The 17,877-nt window shown below is 43.5% G+C and overlaps 1 protein-coding gene across 1 annotated transcript in view; it reads right to left on the bottom strand.

Annotated features, from left to right (window-relative positions):
- TTC6 (tetratricopeptide repeat domain 6) overlaps positions 1 to 17,877 on the bottom strand; it is a 119,920-nt gene that overhangs the window by 96,874 nt on the left and 5,169 nt on the right. Inside the window, exons 2-5 of the mRNA XM_018564481.1 lie at positions 13,194 to 13,328; positions 10,674 to 11,783; positions 6,939 to 7,040; positions 2,450 to 2,641 (exon numbers count right to left, since the gene is read on the bottom strand). Coding sequence (XP_018419983.1) covers positions 2,450 to 2,641; positions 6,939 to 7,040; positions 10,674 to 11,783; positions 13,194 to 13,328 — 1,539 coding nt within the window. The remainder of the gene's footprint in view (positions 1 to 2,449; positions 2,642 to 6,938; positions 7,041 to 10,673; positions 11,784 to 13,193; positions 13,329 to 17,877) is intronic.

Genomic DNA, 17,877 nt, shown 5'->3' with positions numbered 1-17,877 from the left:
GGCGGAACGGACGGGGGAGGGGTGGGTACAGCTGACTCTAGATAGGCAGAGCCAGCTGTCAGTCACGCAGCTGAGCGGATCCCGTCACAATTGTCGGGATCCGCTTCAGCTGCGGCGTCTCAGTATACCGCGAGCTACAGCTCACGGTATACTGAGCCTAGGGTGATGGGAGGACTCTAGTTTGTGTCCTCCCGTTACCCTAAGGAGAACTATGGGGAAAAGCCTTAATCCCATAGTTCTCCTTTAAGGAACGTTATGTCCCCAAAAAATTAGGTCAGCTGCCTCCCTGAATATACTAAATAACTACGTTTTTCCATCAATGGATTTTGTTTCCCTGATTGCACAAGCGTATTCCAAAATGGCAATGCCAGGATTCATTGGGCTCAAATTGTGAGTGGTTCAGGGAGCATAATTTTCACACATGGATTGGCCACCACTAAGACCAGTCCAGACCCTAACCCCATTACACAGTGGTCTGACCCTCCCCTCTTTACTACAAGATCTTGGTGAAATGCGTGCCATAATCAAAGCTAAAGGCCCGATCACACCATCCAGTGCGTTCACATCACAATTCCATGACATGAACGCACTGGATCGCATAATCAAAGCCTCCCTATGTTCTGTGGTGGGAGGGGGTATGGAGGTGTATTCAAATATTAAAATACAAAATGCCATAAAGGGGAGGGGGGTGGCTGCTATAAAGAACATGCAAAAAGTCTATGTCCTAAGATGCACTATCTTAGCATTGTTAGAAGAAGATCAAAAGGGTGTTAGAAATTGCAGTAACAGATGGCGTCCTGCACAATTCACATCATGAAATCGGAAGTCGCCAGCACAGTAATGTGCATTAGGGCAGTTTATTTATAAACACACAATGTCGCACAGGTCATATAACCAACGTTTTGGGCCACATAGTACCCCTTCCTCAGGGCAACACAGTGTTACCCTGAGGAAGAGGACCCTACATGGTCCTGAAATGTTGCCTATATTACCTATGTGATATCATGTGTTAAAATTTAACTAGCTAAATGGACATTATGGAGTGCTGGGGAATTCCTTATCCTGATGTTATACAGATCAGACTGAACCATGGCTTCATCTGTTATAGAAAATGTAAATCCTACAGAGCATTGCCAATTTCTTGGCCAGTAATGGGCTAATCACTTTAAATCAATTCCGTGGCAACTGTCATCAGTAAGCAAAGTGGATGGCAGCACTCCTTGGACAATTTCTTCCTTCCCTATTCCCACATAATTGTTGTCTATTACAGTGCTGCCATACATATTCTTCAGCTAAGTATGAATGACTACAACTGAATATCCCTCCATTCTCAGGCATATATTGAATGCTCCCTGTTGTCAAAGATTCAAGCCATGGTTACATGCACACAACCAGCTTTGCAATCATGTCATACAAATTTGTCTACAACATATATCTACCTTATCAACATATACTCACACTGCTACATTTATAAATCAACATACATTACAACTCATAATTCTGCAGTTCTATGCTTTCAAGCGGACCTGGAATTGGCTATTTAGCAATGTTTATGTGTATGCACAGCTTGAGGCTGGGTTCACACCTGGGAGTTTTTCAGCGCTGATCGAAGCGCTGAAAAACGCTCAAGCAGTGAAATCCTATTAACTCCTATGGGCATGGTTCCCACCTGGGCATACTTCAGCGCGCTTTGACGCGCTGAAAAACGCCCTACGCCCGAAATAGTACAGGAGCTTCTTTGGGGCGTATTTCAGCGCATATCCATTGGTATTCCCGAGTGTGGCTCGGGGTTAACAAAGCGTTAACCCCGAGCCACACTCGGGAATACAGCGTAGGTCTTATCTTGTCCGCGATCCCCGCCGCTGCCTTCTTGTCCGCGACCCCCGCCGCTGCCGTCTTCCGGGTTCCGTCCCTTGCGCACATCCGCGTTTCAGGGGGGCGAAACCGACAGGAAGTTTGAAAGTTAACAAAAAAAAAACCCCCGAAAAAAAGATAACAGATGTTTTTTTGGGTAACAAAAACAAAAGATCAAAGACTAAACCGATATGGCTAAATAAAACTGTAAAACTACATGTTAAGGCAAAGAGACGGGCATTTATAAAATATAAGATGGAATTGGCGTGATTTGTTCAAGAAACGTTTGGACAATTTCTTGAGGGACCGTAATATCCAGGGATACCAGTATCCCTAAGAATGAGATGATGCGTGGACCTATATGGGTTGGACTTGATGGACGTATGTCTTTATTCAACCCCAAATACTATGTAACTATGTAAGATAGAGGAAAAAAAGGAAACATTTTTTAAAAATCATACCGCTCGGGAGGTATAAAAACGAGCGTCTAACGCGCGTTTCACTGAACTAAAAAACGTGCTAAAAACGAGCTGAAAAAACGCGCCTATAGTAACGCCCAGGTGTGAATCCAGCCTAAAGGTGTAAAGTCTCATACCTGTGCAGCAGATCTGAGTACTTGCTTAGCTTCTTCATATGTAATTTCCTCTTCCAGCACTGGGGTGATAGGATTCTCTTGGGTCGAGATAGATATTTGCTGAACTGTCTCTTCCTCGTCTTTGTCCGTGAAAGATAGTTCTACAGACAGTTTGCTATCAGTCAATGTGACATCTTGATCCACAAGGCTCCGCTGCATGGAAAAGATCAAACTTTCAATTATTATAATATTTTAATGGAGTTTAGGCTCTACAGTGATTTCAAGCATACCCAGAGCATCATGAGGAAGACTAGGCTGCAAATTAAATGTGGGGGGCATTCAGTGCAGAGGGACAGGGGCTTGAATTGTAACTCTATGTAATGCTCAAGTCGGCACATGCTTTCCATTAATCCACCAATATAGGTTCCCTTGACTAACACCCACTGCTACTTTGGGAGTAAGACCATTCAAAGTCTAATGGGAATATGTAATGCCTAAGCCAGGCCTGGCACACTGAAATGAAACTTAGTTCAAGATTTAAGAAGGATAACTTGAGAAGGAGGCCATCATTAGTTCTACTGAAGGCTTTGCACGACTGAAAAACTGTATTTTAATAGGGATTAGAATTTGAATGGCTTTATATATTAACCAATTAATTATGTATTTTAAATCACTGTACTCTAAGAACATTAATCCTACAAACCAATCCTTAAAAAGATAAATGGAGGCATCCTCTAATGTTAAAGTATATCTAAAGCTGAAACTGTTCATTAATTTTGGACAAAGTAAAAATTGGTTAAAACCCAACAGTTTTTTCCTGTCTTTATAGTGTTGAGTCGATTTCCTGTCACTTCCTGTCCCTGAGACAGAACAGGAAGTGAGAGGAAATCTCTCTAAAGGTGGCCATGCACCTTACAACCATTGTACATCTTTTGCTGTCCAGACATCTCACCCTTGTTCAATTTTCTTCCAACTAGCCCATCATGCACAGACCAATGTAGTTCGCAATTAACGCTCGTCAGCACCACCACCTGGCTGATTTTCATCGATCGAAAGGACAGATTTTCGTTTGAGCAATGCCACTAACCTGTCAATTTTCATCCAATTAGACAAAAGTTTTCTAGCCTGCTTGAAAGACAAAAATCTGCCAGTTGTACAGTAATTGAAGTTGTGCACTCCCCATCAACTGGCAGATTTTCTGATGAAAACGCAATCGCAGACAAAAATCTCCAGATAATTGTAAGGTGTATGGGCACCTTTAAGCAAAGGTAAATTCCCTCTAAAGGTGCCCATACACTTTACAACCCTCTTAAGACTTTTGTCTTGCGAGGGTTGTAAAGTACTTTAAAAAGCGTACGGTCTGCCTATCTTGGACAGGCAGATGGTACTTGCGATCATCGCATGCCCGCCCCCCTGAGGGGCGGGCTTACAATGACTGCAATGAGGGGCAGGCTTACGATGACTGCAAACGGGCTGTGTGCGCACACCGGCCCGTTCGGCAGTTGTCAAACTGCAGGCCCCTAACTCGCCCTAGAATCGTACGATTCCCGGCGGGTTTTCTATTCTAGCCTGCTGGTTCGACGGAAGACGCGCGACCGTACAGTAGAAACGGTCGCACACCTTCCATACACTGCACGATTCTCGTACGAGAATCGTGCAGTGTATGGGCACCTTTAGATGTCAACTCATACAGGTGTCCCCATTGGAAGATTTCTTTATCTGGAGACAACTCTAAAATCTTAGATTTTGCATCACATCCTTTCTCAGTGGCAATGGTAACCAGGACAAGTACAGAGAGTAAATCTTCCTAGCAAGGGCACAGGCAGCGAAAAAATAACTGACAGTAGTTTAGCTTTCCTTCTCTATCTAAGAAAAATGTTGCTTTATATATCATTTAAATTCTTGTCTGAAGGCTGCAAGGAAGAGGTAAGTGGGATGCATGCAACCCTAAAAACACTAGTTTAACATCACATCTAATCTAAAGGTGGCCATACACTTTACAACCATCGCAAGACCTTAATCTTGCGAGGGTTGTAAAGTAATTAAAAAAAGTATGATCTGCCCATCTTGGAGAGGCAGATCGTACTTGCGATCATCGCAAGCCCGCCCCCCTGAGGGGCGGGCTTCCGATGACCGCAATGCTGAACGGGCAGTGTGCGCGTGCGCACACCGGCCCATTCGGCATTTGTCTCCCGAGCATCATTCAAACCAGCCGAAAATCGTACGATGTTCGGCTGGTTTTCTAGCATGCTCCTTAGACAAAAGACGTGCGACCGTGCATTAGAAATGGTCGCACGTCTTCTTTCACACTGCACGATTCTCGTATGATCGCGGGATTTCCCGCGATTCTCGTACAAGAATCGTGCAGTGTATGGGCACTTTAAGAGAGCTAGTCTCAGGTCAAATGTTTCTCATACCTACTTCTGCTCCATGATGCATCTTAGCAACAATGGTAACTAAGTGAGGACATTCTTTAATGCACAATGGAGTCATGTAAGTCCAAAGATTATGCCACTGTGGCAAACGCTGTAATGTCATGGTGTTACTAGGGCTCTGTGATTTTCTGGCACCAGGGCACATAACTGAGAAGATACACCAGGCCTAACAGGTAAGTCATCACTAAACAATTATGGGAAACTGCTTTACATATGCTTTCTTGCATTTTATGTTAAATAAGATCTGTCAGCTACACAAGACACACATAGCTGCTTTTAAAATAATATAATTAGTAATGTAGGTCACTGTTCACTAAACATACAAATTCACCTCTGTGAAATACTAAAGTCACAGTGAAGGCTAGATGTAAAATACACACACATTAGAATCTAGGAAGTAATGGGCCTTTGTGATGAGCTGATACACCATCTGTCAAAACTGGACAAATGCTTAAAATGAAGTGTCCATTAATCAATGTCTGCCAGCTTCAAATCTTTCATTTCCAAATACGTATACAGTGTTCTTTCATGCAATACTAGCTTCTGCCGTGTATACAAAAAAAAAAAAGTTAATATATAAATTAAAGACCTGGTAATCTGATCAAAATGCACTCAGCTTTTAAGTCCTGTTGGGGCTGACAGTCTGAGTGGTGTCAGCCCTGCCCAGTGCCTTTTGCTAAACTACTCAGCCACTCTAGCTTTCAGATTTCCACAACATAAAGGCTTACCATTCTGCAATCCAAGATAAAAACTAGGAGAGCTTAGGGAGAGCTTAGCAGACTCTTATAAATTTCTGAATTTTTTTTTTTTTTGCATTTATAAAACAAGTATAACACAATGATTCCAGTGGTTAAAAAAAAATACCAAAAGAGAGCAAATAAGAGATGTTCATTAGGGTTCACATACACATTAAATGTACCATTGAAAGTATTTTCTTATATCAGTTTGATTAGTGCAAAACAAAATATGATGCTGCCAAAAATCCTGATAATAACTTCCTGCCTGTGCTGCACTGATATCCTAAATCAGGGGCGCCCACAATTTTTCATCTGGAGATCTACTTTTCAAATGACGAGCTCAATGAGATCTACCAACGCAAAAACAGCTGCATTCAGGACCGCGAGGTGAGTGGCAGTGCATTGAAGTCAATGGCACCGCAGCCACGCCCCCAGTGCAATCGCCGCACCAGGAATGCAGGCACATTAGTGCCTGTGTTCCCGTCCAGTGCCATCTGCATAAACCCTGCATTTTTGCAGATCACGCTGGACCTGAACGCAGGCATTAATGTGCCTATGTTCCGGGTGTGGGCGATCAGACTGAAGGCGGGGGCGTGGCTATGGTGCCATTGACTTCAGTGCACCGCCATGCCCCCTCCCGTCCCTGAACGCAGGGAGCCGGCTGGCTTGCATTCCAATGCGTTCCAGAGGCCGAACACTCTGGAGCGCAGACTTTGTGGTGTGAACCGGCCCTCTCTTCTCTCTCTCCTCTTTCTATCTGCTGTCTCTTCTCTCTCTCTGCTGTCTCTTCTCTCACTTTCTCTGCTATCTATCTGATGTCTGTCTTTTCTTACCTCCACTGCAGCAGCTTCCCAAGTCTCCTCTCCCGCACCGCGGGAGGACAGGACACAGGTCAGTGAGCCGATCGCGATCTACCAGTGTTCGCTTTGCGATCTACTGGTAGATCGCGATCTACCTAATGAGCACCCCTGTCCTAAATGATATTATCAGTCCTGCACAGCTCAGTCTGTGAACGAATTACAGGACACCTTAAAGTGAAACTATCAGGTCCCACAAAGCTTTTGTTTCACATCAGGCTTTCTGTGGGTGAGAAGCAGACAGAAGGGTGTTCCAAGATCACATGCAGGTGTGTTCCAGAATAACAAGATTAGTGACAAAAGACAGTGTGGTGGATTAGTGCACTTCAATGATGTCTGGAGCACAGTTTATATACTTTGACTGCAAACCTCTGATATGCATGTAGTAAAGGCAGAATAGTTCCACATGAGGATCACATATCCACTCTCTACTCCATCACTTTCTGGTAGAATCTCACCTTTCTCATGGGAAACTTGTTACCTGTTGTGAAGATAGATTTTCCCCAGGTGACCGTTCCTGATCTTCCACGACTATTTGTGGCATCTCTGGCTCATGTGTCACATTCCACTCTTCTTCTGGTTTCTGAAAAAATACAACAGAACCTGGCCTGTTAAATAACGTTGACATTCCAATTCTGGAGTGGCAGCAACGAGATCCAGCAGGTAGAAATTCTGCTGCGTTCCCTGCACATCCCTTGGACTTCAAGCTCAGAGATTTAGTGATGTAGCACTCAATGAAGTCTTCATAAGAATGAACTGCAATTCAAGTTGTGGAACTCACAGCATTTGACTTGAGAATATGACAGCAAAATCAAAGGTTCAAAATGGTGACTTCTGTCTTGTGTATAATGTATAAAAATGTGTTAACCCATAACGGCCTAATAATCAAGTATCAAAATTCAGTGGTGATCGGCAACCTGTGATGACAAGCGCACAGGCTTTGACTGCTAATCTGTCTGGCTGTAATGGTGATCAAGTGCTACTAAGACTTTCTTAATCACTTACTATCAACTTCAAGTTCTGACTTCACTCACTACATACTTGAAAAACAGAGACAGGCAGACAACCACCTTTAGGTCCCTTTCACACGGCCACTCCGATCCAGTCCAGACCTGATTGGATGCCCAATGCAAGTCTAGTGGCAGCCGTGTGTAAATGGATGAGCGTTCGTTCACATCTGGTTACCCCCTGCCTCCGGTGACACAGCGGTGCCATCCGCTCCGTACTGCTGTGGTCAGGAGAGGATCCATGCATGGATCCTCTCCTGATCAGCTCATGTGAAAGAGGCCTTACCCTACATCTACAGAGCCTAAAATACAACCCCAATTCCAAAAAAGTTGTGTAAAATCTACATTAAAACCAGAATGCAATGATTTGCAAAACTCATAAAATGTTTGTCCGATGATTGCAAGGTGTATGGGCACCTTTACAAGGAAGAGCTGGAAGAATATTTTGCAAATAATTGGCAACAGGTCAGTAACATGATTGGGTATAAAAAGAGCATCTTAGAGAGTCAGAGTGTCTCAGAAGTAAAGATGGGCAGAGGTCCACAATCTGTAAAGCTGCATCTAAAAATTGTCAAACACTTTAAGAATAATGTTCCTCAACATAAAATTGCAAAAACTTTAAATATATCATCATCTACAGTACATAATTTCATCAAAAAATTCAGAGAATCTGGGGAAATCTCTGTTTTCAAGGGACAAGGCTCAAATGCAATATTGGATGCCTGTGATCTTCAGGATCTCAGGTGGCACTGCATTAAAAACAGGCATGATTCTAGGGCTGCAACCAACAAATCCATTAATCGATAATCAATAATGAGAATAGTTGTCAACTATTCTCATTATCGGTTGGTTGGATCCTCTAGCTCTCTCCTCCACGCTGGGAGGAGGGCACAGCAAGCAGTGGGCAGGTACAATAGCCAGCCTGCTATTGGGTATTGCAAATTGAAATAGCCAATAGCAAGCTGGCTATTGCACCAGCCCACTACCTGCTGTATTTACATTCAGCTGCCATCTGCGAAATAATCATGCCACTGGCAGCTGTCATTCCCTGGATGAAGCTATTCAAGCGTCATGTGCTTACAATACAATTATTTTTTTTTAAATTATAAAAAGGAGGGAAAAAAGTTGTTTCGGTTTTGGCCTGACAAATTCTGTTGTGGGAGTGTAAATTGCAGTGTGATTGCAAAAATTGTGCATGCAGTTTTATTCTGAAGTAAACTTTATGTTTGTAACACTGCATTTGTGGTTTTTTTTTTAAATTAAGGGTGGTATTAATTTATTTTTTTATCCGATTAATAGAAAAAATAATCGATCAACTAATTGATTATGAAAATAATCATTAGTTGCAGCCCCACATGATTTTGTGATGGACATCCATGCATGGGCTCAGGAATACTTCCAAAATCACCGCATGTGAACACAGTTCTCCATACCATTCAAAAATGCCAGTTAAAGCTCTATCATACAAAAAAGAAGCCATAACTGAACATGATCCAGAAACGCCACCGTCTCCTCTGGGCCAAAGCTTATTTTAAATGGTCTGATCCAAAATGGAAAACAAAACTGTTCTGTGGTCAGACGAATCGAAATTTGACACTCTTTTGGCAACCATGGGAACAGTGTCCCCCTCTTCTAGCTTGTTATCAGCACTCAGTAAAAAGCCTGCATCTCTGATGGTATAGAGGTGCATTAGTGTGTATGGAATGAACAGCTTGGACATTTGGAAAGGCACCATCAATGCTGAAAGATATATCCAGGTTTTAGAGAAGCATATGCTCCCATCCAGATGACGTATTTTTCAGGGAAGGCCTTGCATATTTCAGCAGGACAATGCTAAAATGTATACTTCATCTATGACAACAGCATGGCTACATAGTAGATGAGTCCAGGAGCTTAACTAGCCTGCCTGCAGTCCAGACCTTTCAACAATTGAAAATATTTGCCGCATCTTGAAACGAAAAATAGGACAAAGACCCAGGACTGTTGAGCAGTTAGAATCCTATATCAGGCAAGAATGGGACAACATTCTTCTACCAAAACTCCAGAAACTGGTCTCCTCAGTTCCCAGACGTTTACAGAGTGTTGTTAAAAGAAGAGGGGATGCTACACCATGGCCTTGTCCCAACTTTTTTGAGATGCGTTGCTGGCATCAATTTTAAAATCACCTTATTATTTTCTTAAAATGGGGCATTTTTTCAGTTTAAACATTTGATATGTTTTCTATTTTCTATTGTGAATAAAATCTGGGTTTTTGAGATTTGCAAATCATTGCATTCTGTTTTTATGTAGATTTTACACAGCGTCCCAAATTTTTTAGAATTGGGGGTTATATGTTAACATGACAGCACTGTACAATGCCTCAAAACCTGATTGACTTACATTGCTTAGTCTGCCGTACTTTATTAAGAAATTAACATAAAATCCATTTTAAATAATTATACTAGCAGTATTTTAGAAGTATATATGCCCACTGATTTTTTTAATAAATACATAATTAGATTTAAATATTGTGTTTGATATTTCCCCAGACTTTTGCTTTGAAGTGACCATACAGCCACTTTAAAAGAGTTAAACAAGGAGCAGACATTGGAAGCACACTAGAGATGCTCGTGTCTACTCTTAAACATTGTATAGAGTGTTGTGGGAATTTACAAAACCCATAAAACTCTGTTATACAAACCCCATGGCAGATCCTGAATTCATCGTCCTCCTGTGACTATTGGGCCATAACTAAGATGGGTTGCTGGTCAACAGTGAGGAACATAAGCTGAGATGAGGTAGCTCAAAGGTCAACCATTGCAGCTAGTCAAGAGTTGCAGGATAACTGCAAGATTCAGGGATCCCAGGAGATTCTGCAAGGTATGTAAGAGTTATCTTGGCATATCCCTGAATCCCTGAAACCCTGGGCTTTATATCATTCAAAAGCTGACCACGTCCTGTATTCAAGTGATGGCCAGAGTGTCACTTTTGATCATTGACTATGCATCTTAGTTTGGGCCCAAGGTCAACCACGGGATATGCATAATAGAGTACCCCTGGGTGCTTGCTTTAATTTTCTACTGCTTATTTATCACTTTTAGAGACACCATGCATTCAATAATTTTTAATGAAAACTAATTTTTGGGGCTTTTATGGGCCACTGCACAATATTGCATTTTGTACATTCTTAATAAATAAAGCCTTGAGATGTTGTATTTTGACAAACTTACCCCAAATGTGATGTTATAGTTAAGGCCCAAAACACTCTCCATTAACTGTTTAATCATCATATCTGACTCTGTATGTGTCTGTGGAGAACGTAGTGATGCAATTATTTCATCCACCGACCTAGCTGTGGCCTTCACTGGAGGAATTAAGTATGTGGTATTTACTCCTTCTGCAGTTTGTTGAGTGCTTCCATCACGTTCATGGTTTTCAAATACAGCAGTCACAAAAGTAGCTTTAGAGAGTTGCTCTGGCAAAAGTACACTATCAGTTAAATTGCCAACATCAACATTTTCTTGGTCTGGTGTAGTCAATGTGTTCATTTTCTTTGAAATGTTTTTCTTTTTCTTGCTAGTGTATCTTGTTCTTTTTTCTGACTCATTACTGTCCTTCGAGTCAGAGCTTGAGGAAGAAGTACTGTCATCACTGTCCTCACTTGATATCTTATCAACAGCCTTCCTTATCTTGCGGGAGGGAGCTTGAGCCGCCTTCTGTATTCGTGTCTCTTTCTTCTGTAAAGCTGTAGGCTTCAAAGAAGGGCGTGGCTTAGGGGAACTTTGAGACATGGTAGACCTGATCTTTGCAGGTGGTTTTGGTCGCTTGAAAATTGATATAGGCTTGGTGGTCCCAAGCACTGATGCAATTGCAGGTCTCTGTACTCTATAGTCAGTCTCCACAAAATGTTCATGGATGAATGATGAATGACCATTTTGCAGACATTTCTCTTCTTTTAACTCTTGTGTGACATCTTTGGGCCAAGGCACAGCACTTTTTACTAATCCACCAACTTTCTGATCTTCTTTTCCAATACTGTCAGCCATGGAGTTTTGAAGCAGATCAAAGGCTGATGGAGATTGGCAAGTGGGTTGAGCTAGTCTGCCTGTGACCTTAGATCTTGGACGTGAGGTAGAATAAAGCTGTTTAAATTGGGATAAAGCAGGACCCGGCATTAGAGACAGGGGTGAGCTACTCCTTAATTCCACCGTGTCCTGCTTGACAGTCCTCTGAGGAGGCTTAAGCAATCTTTCCAGCTCTTTCTTGATTCTCAACTCTTCTGCATAATTGAGTCTCAAATGCAAATGCCCCCTTCCATCTGACATCTCTTCTATATCTTCCTGTATAATAAATTAACAAAAGCATTAGCTTTCTTCCACCAGCCTTGCTTTTCATTTTCAGAATCATGACTCGGTATTTGGAAATAATCTACTGGTAGATGCTTCCTAAATACGCAATTTAATGCACTGTTAAATCTAATTTTCCTTGCAGTTACTGCTGATCATCTCATAGAAACCTGCCCTGTTGGGATAATCCTATTCATTCTGCATTAATTCCAGTCACAGATTTCTCAATTTAGTAGGTCAATCTTATTTCACTATTTGTGAATAATTTTAGCGGCCTCATTGCTCACTTAGATGGTTGTTTTTATAGAGTGATTTACCTAAGAAGCACCGCATATCTGTAAATTCACACATATTTACTACAGAATACCTTGCGATGCAACTTTTGAGCCTACAAGTACAAAGCAACTTGTACCTGTCTGTTACCCATGTGGATAATCAGAAAATGAGATCATGTATGCATAAACAAAGCCTGTCCCGAAAGAGACAAGTGGCCTGTCACTGCTGACCTCTCCTTTGGGAAATGCCAGTTACCTGGCTGTCATCTGAAGAAAGTGACAACACATACCTGTTACGTTCTTTATAACAGTTTCTGATTGCAGGATTATTCATTAAAGTTCCACACTGTTTAATAGTCAAGATACATCTTTATTCGATATGGGTTTGATTGGACAGTGTAGAAATATCCAACATGTTTTTAGGGGCTCAATATTGCCTTCATCGGGGTTTGTCCAGTGTGAGAATGCATAGAGCCCTTCAGCAGGATTTAGCAGCCTAGGCTATTCTCACACACTGGACTGACCCTGATTAAGTGGGTATTTGTATGAGCCCCAAAATGCATTGGCTATATCTATACTGTCCCCTCCCCCCTATATCGAGAAAAAATTTACCTGTGCTATTAAACGGAGTGTGGGGCTTCAATTCACAATCCTGCAATATGACACTACATACCAAGGAGACAGTGGAGATCCTCTGGAATGTAGAAGCTGTCTGTCTGGTAGTCAGATCACCTATACTGAATCTTTCACTTCATAATTGACCAGCAAAAGCAATAGGACACACTGTGTGGACCCAGAGCTTTTATTTACCCCTGGCTTTGACGCAGACCTACTACATCTGTGAGCCCAAATATGTTGACGACCATCTCTTTACCCTCTTTCCCTGGACCCATATTCCCTTTCCCCCTTTTCCATATTAGCTGCTAATGTTACTTACAAAGCCTGTTATCTTCTGTACTCTTATTTTACCATTCTTGATTCCCCTTCTCTGAGAACATTTTACCTCCCTACGTAAACTACTTGTCATATTGTATGACCTGTACTGTTGTGGGATGAAAATAAAAAAATAAAAAACATTGAGCATGAAAAAAACAAACAAAGCCTACAAAACCAAAAGAATTATACTTACCTTACTCTCCTGCTGCCTGTTCCTTATATTTCCACTCTCTTGTATAGCTCCAGCTGAACCTTCAGCATCCAACACATCTGGGTGTGTTTGATTTTTGCTTTCCTCTCCACATGTTGTGGTTCCATCTACCTTCCGCTATTATACAGCGGAGATGTAGCAGTTGAGGGCACCACAGCACTACAGTGGGTGACCCAGGAATAAAACACCCAGAAATGGGTCAGATACTGCAGATTATTCAGCCAGCTTAAAGTGACATTAAACCCTCAGATTTTTTAACATAAACCAATACTGTAATGTGTGCCTTACTGTAATCCATGGTTGTTTCCCTTCTATTTGCTGCTCTTCCTTTTAAATCCTCATGTCTTCTCATGCTGGGGGAGAGCTTCCCTTTGCAGCTGAGTGCCTCTTCCTGTAGTGCTGGCTCAGGTTGTGAACCTGCACACAGACGCCATGTATCCATTCCAGAGACAAGGCAGTCTGCTGCAAAACAGAAGTTCTGCCCAGCATGAGAACAGATACGGATTTAAAAGGAAGAGCAGCAAAGAGAAGGGAAACAACCATGGATTACAGTAAGGCGCACATTATAGTATTGGTTTATGTTAAAAAATCTGAGGGATTAATGTCACTTTAACTGTTCAAGAGAGCAGAAATCTAAAGACCACACGAGAGCCCCTGCACTGCAAGGGATATAGGGATAAATGCTCATTTTGTCTAGGGGTACATTAAAAAGCGGTTTACTTTACCCTGCCTCCTACCAGTGTACCTGTACCTCACCTCTCACCACTGCACCTGTACCGCGCCTCTCACCACTGCATTTGTACCCTACCTCTCACCACTGCACATGTACCCCGCCTCTCACCACTGCACATGTACCCTGCCTCTCACCACTGCACCTGTACCCCGCCTCCCACCACTGCATCTGTACCCTGCCTCTCACCACTGCACCTGTACCCCACCTCTCACCACTGCACATGTACCCCACCTCTCACCACTGCTCCTGTACCCCGTCTCTCACCACTGCACCTGTACACCGCCTCCCACCACTGCATCTGTACCCTGCCTCTCACCACTACACCTGTACCCCACCTCTCACCACTGCACCTGTACCCCGTCTCTCACCACTGCTCCTGTACCCTACCTCTCACCACTGCTCCTGTGCCCTGCCTCTCACCACTGCACCTGTACACCGCCTCCCACCACTGCATCTGTACCCTGCCTCTCACCACTACACCTGTACCCCACCTCTCACCACTGCACCTGTACCCCGTCTCTCACCACTGCTCCTGTACCCTACCTCTCACCACTGCTCCTGTGCCCTGCCTCTCACCACTGCTCCTGTGCCCGACCAGGGTACAACTGCACCTATGCATGCTCCTCAATGCCTTCACTATATGCTTGTACAAGCCTCACCCCCACTACACTACATCTCTATGATCTCACCCATTCCTGCCCTCATCACCCCCTTCTCACCACTGCACATGTACCCCGCCTCTCACCACTGCATACCCCCCATACCACTGCTCCTCTAACCCCTTTCTCCCCAAGCCTGTGCACGCTTACCTCCACTTACTCGCCTTTAACTTTATGCCCCCACTGGTACCTTATGCCTGCTGGAAGCGCACCCACTTCCCTTTACACCAATGCCCCTTAACCTAACCCTCCTAAACCCCTTCCCCAAATGCTCAAATCCCCCTCCCCAAATCCCCATAAAGCTAAGAATGATTATAAATGATCACTATGTGGCAGAAGATGCTACATATGAGACTTTATTATACGCGTGAACTAACTTGAATTCTTTTCTCACTCTCTTCAAGTGTTTTTTCTTTTTCCTATCCGGTTTCTGACTGACTGTCACCTGTAAGAACGGAGGTGTCTGTACCGGGCCGCAGCTTCGGTTCTGGCACCCCTCGCCTTCATGGAGAGCGTTCGCTGTCGCCTAGCAACATCCGAAACCACTTCCAGCCCTAAACTTTATCTCCTGGCAACCAACTTGTCGAGCCCCTCCCACAGCTGTGTACGCGGCGTCAAATCCCACCCCTATAGATGGATCCGCCCCCAGTGTGGATGGGCAGCAGTCCAGCTACTATGGAAGTTTTACGGAGTTTATGGAAGTTATACGGAAGGGTGGGGGGGGACTGGGATGTGACCCGCTGATATTCTAGACAAGATCAACTATTCGATGTATAGATTGAATTATTTCATAATAGTATTTAATATAAACGAACTTGTGATGATTATAGATGAGACGATCTCCCTCTCCGCACCACTGTTGGTTTCCTTACCGAGGTGATGGGTGAAAGTTTACATATCATCCAGTGTATAGTGAATATTTAACCAAGCAATTGAATATAGCACAAAAGATAACTTAAATTAAAGAGTGTAAGGCCCAATTCACACCTGAGCGTAGTACGAACGCGCGTCACATTCGTGTGCTTTTGTTTCCGGTATTTGCTGAGTGTCCCCATTGATTGCAATGGAGTCCTGAGCGCGCAACAAATGCGTGCATGTAGCAAAATCTGCGACATTTGTTCTACACTTTTTTTCTCTGCATTTCTGCGTGTTTTAATGCGCACTAATTCGGAGGTAAAACAAGCATTTTTCCAACCGCATTTGGGGTACTGGCTGGTAATGACATATTAAGCGTGTTTTGCTTTTTTTATGTCTTTCAAGGAATACACTTTTACAATGATGGTCAGTAGGAGAGGTGCCCCTTTACCTTGGTGGTCAGTAGAAGGCGTGCCCTGTTACATTGGTTGCCAGTGGAAGGAATACCCTTTTACATTGGTGGTCAGTGGAAGAAGTGCCCTGTTACATTATGTGTCAGTGGAAGGAATGCCCCTTTACATTGGGGATCAGTGGAAGGAATACCCTGTTACATTGGTAGTCAGTAGAAGATGTGGCCTGTTACATTGGTAGTCAGTAGAAGATGTGGCCTATTACATTGGTGGTCAGTGGAAGAAATGCTCTTTTACATTGGTGGTCAGTAGGAAAGGTGCCCCTTTACATTGGTGGTCAGTAGAAGGAGTGACCTGTAACATTTGTGGTTAGTAGAAGGAATCAGGGCCGCCATTAGAAATCATGGGCCCTCGTACTGCCTAAATGGCTACCCCCCCCCCCCCCCAACTGGCAATAGCATGCTGGTACTTGTGGTCCCCCCACAGCCTCACACTATTATTATACATTTATATAGTTCTGACATATTCCACAGTACTGTACAGAGAACACTGAGCCAGACACATTAGTTTCTGTACAGAGGAGCTTACACTCAAATGCAGAATGGCACTGGCTGTAGGGGGACTGCAAATCCCAGGAGCACATTATACAGCAATGCAGAACAGTATATGAGTGGGACTCTGGACTTAGTAACGCACTGGACCCGGGACTTAATAACGCACTGGACCTTGGACTTAGTAACGCACTGGACTCAGGACTTAGTATTGCACTGGTCTCAGGACTTAGTAACGCACTGAACTCAGGACTTAATAAAGCACTGGTCTCAGGACTTAGTAAAGCACTGGTCTCAGGACTTAGTAAAGCACTGGTCTCAGGACTTAGTAAAGCACTGGTCTCAGGACTTAGTAATGCACTGGTCTCAGGACTTAGTAACGCACTGGACTCAGGACTTAGTAACGTACTGGAATCTGGACTTAGTAACACACTGGTCTCAGAACTTAGCAGCACAATGGACTCAGGACTTAGTAACACACTGGTTTTAGGACTTAGTAATGCACTTGTCTAAGGACTTAGTAACACACTGGACTTAGTAACGCACTGGACTCAGGACTTAGTAACACACTGGACTTAGTAACGCACTGGACTCAGGACTTAGTAATGCACTGGACTCAGGACTTAGTAACGCACTGGACTCAGGACTTAGTAACGCACTGGACTTAGTAAAGCCCTGGACTCAGGACTTAGTATTGCACTGGGCTCAGGACTTAGTAAAGCACTGGACTCAGGACTTAGTAAAGCACTGGACTCAGGACTTAGTAATGCACTGAATTCTGGACTTAGTAACGCACTGGACTCAGGACTTAGTAAAGCACTGGACTCAGGACTTAGTAACGTACTGGAATCTGGACTTAGTAACACACTGGTCTCAGAACTTAGCAGCACAATGGACTCAGGACTTAGTAACACACTGGTTTTAGGACTTAGTAGTGCACTTGTCTAAGGACTTAGTAACGCACTGGACTTAGTAACGCACTGGACTCAGGACTTAGTAACACACTGGACTCAGGACTTAGTAACGCACTGGACTCAGGACTTAGTAACGCACTGGACTCAGGACTTAGTAACGCACTGGACTCAGGATTTAGTAACGCACTGGACTCTGGACTTAGTAACGCCCTGGACTCAGAACATAGTAATGCACTGGACTCAGGACTTAGTAAAGCACTGGACTCAGGACTTGGTAATGCACTGGACTCAGGACTTGGTAATGCACTGGACTCAGGATTTAGTATCGCTCTGGACGTAGTAACGTACTGGACTCAGGACATAGTAACACACTGGACTTAGGACTTAGTAATGCACTGGACTCAGGACTTAGTAACGCACTGGACTCTAGTCTTAGTCTTAGTAGCGCTCTGGACTTAGTAATGCACAGGACTCAGTAACGCACTGGACTCAGAACATATTAACGCACTGGATTTAGGACGTAGTAACACACGGGAGCCGCACA

The sequence above is a fragment of the Nanorana parkeri genome, unplaced genomic scaffold, assembly GCF_000935625.1.
Source record: "Nanorana parkeri isolate BGI_ZX_2015 unplaced genomic scaffold, ASM93562v1 scaffold755, whole genome shotgun sequence".
Taxonomy (NCBI): Eukaryota; Metazoa; Chordata; class Amphibia; order Anura; family Dicroglossidae; genus Nanorana; species Nanorana parkeri.
This window is presented reverse-complemented; position numbering and strand designations above follow the sequence as displayed.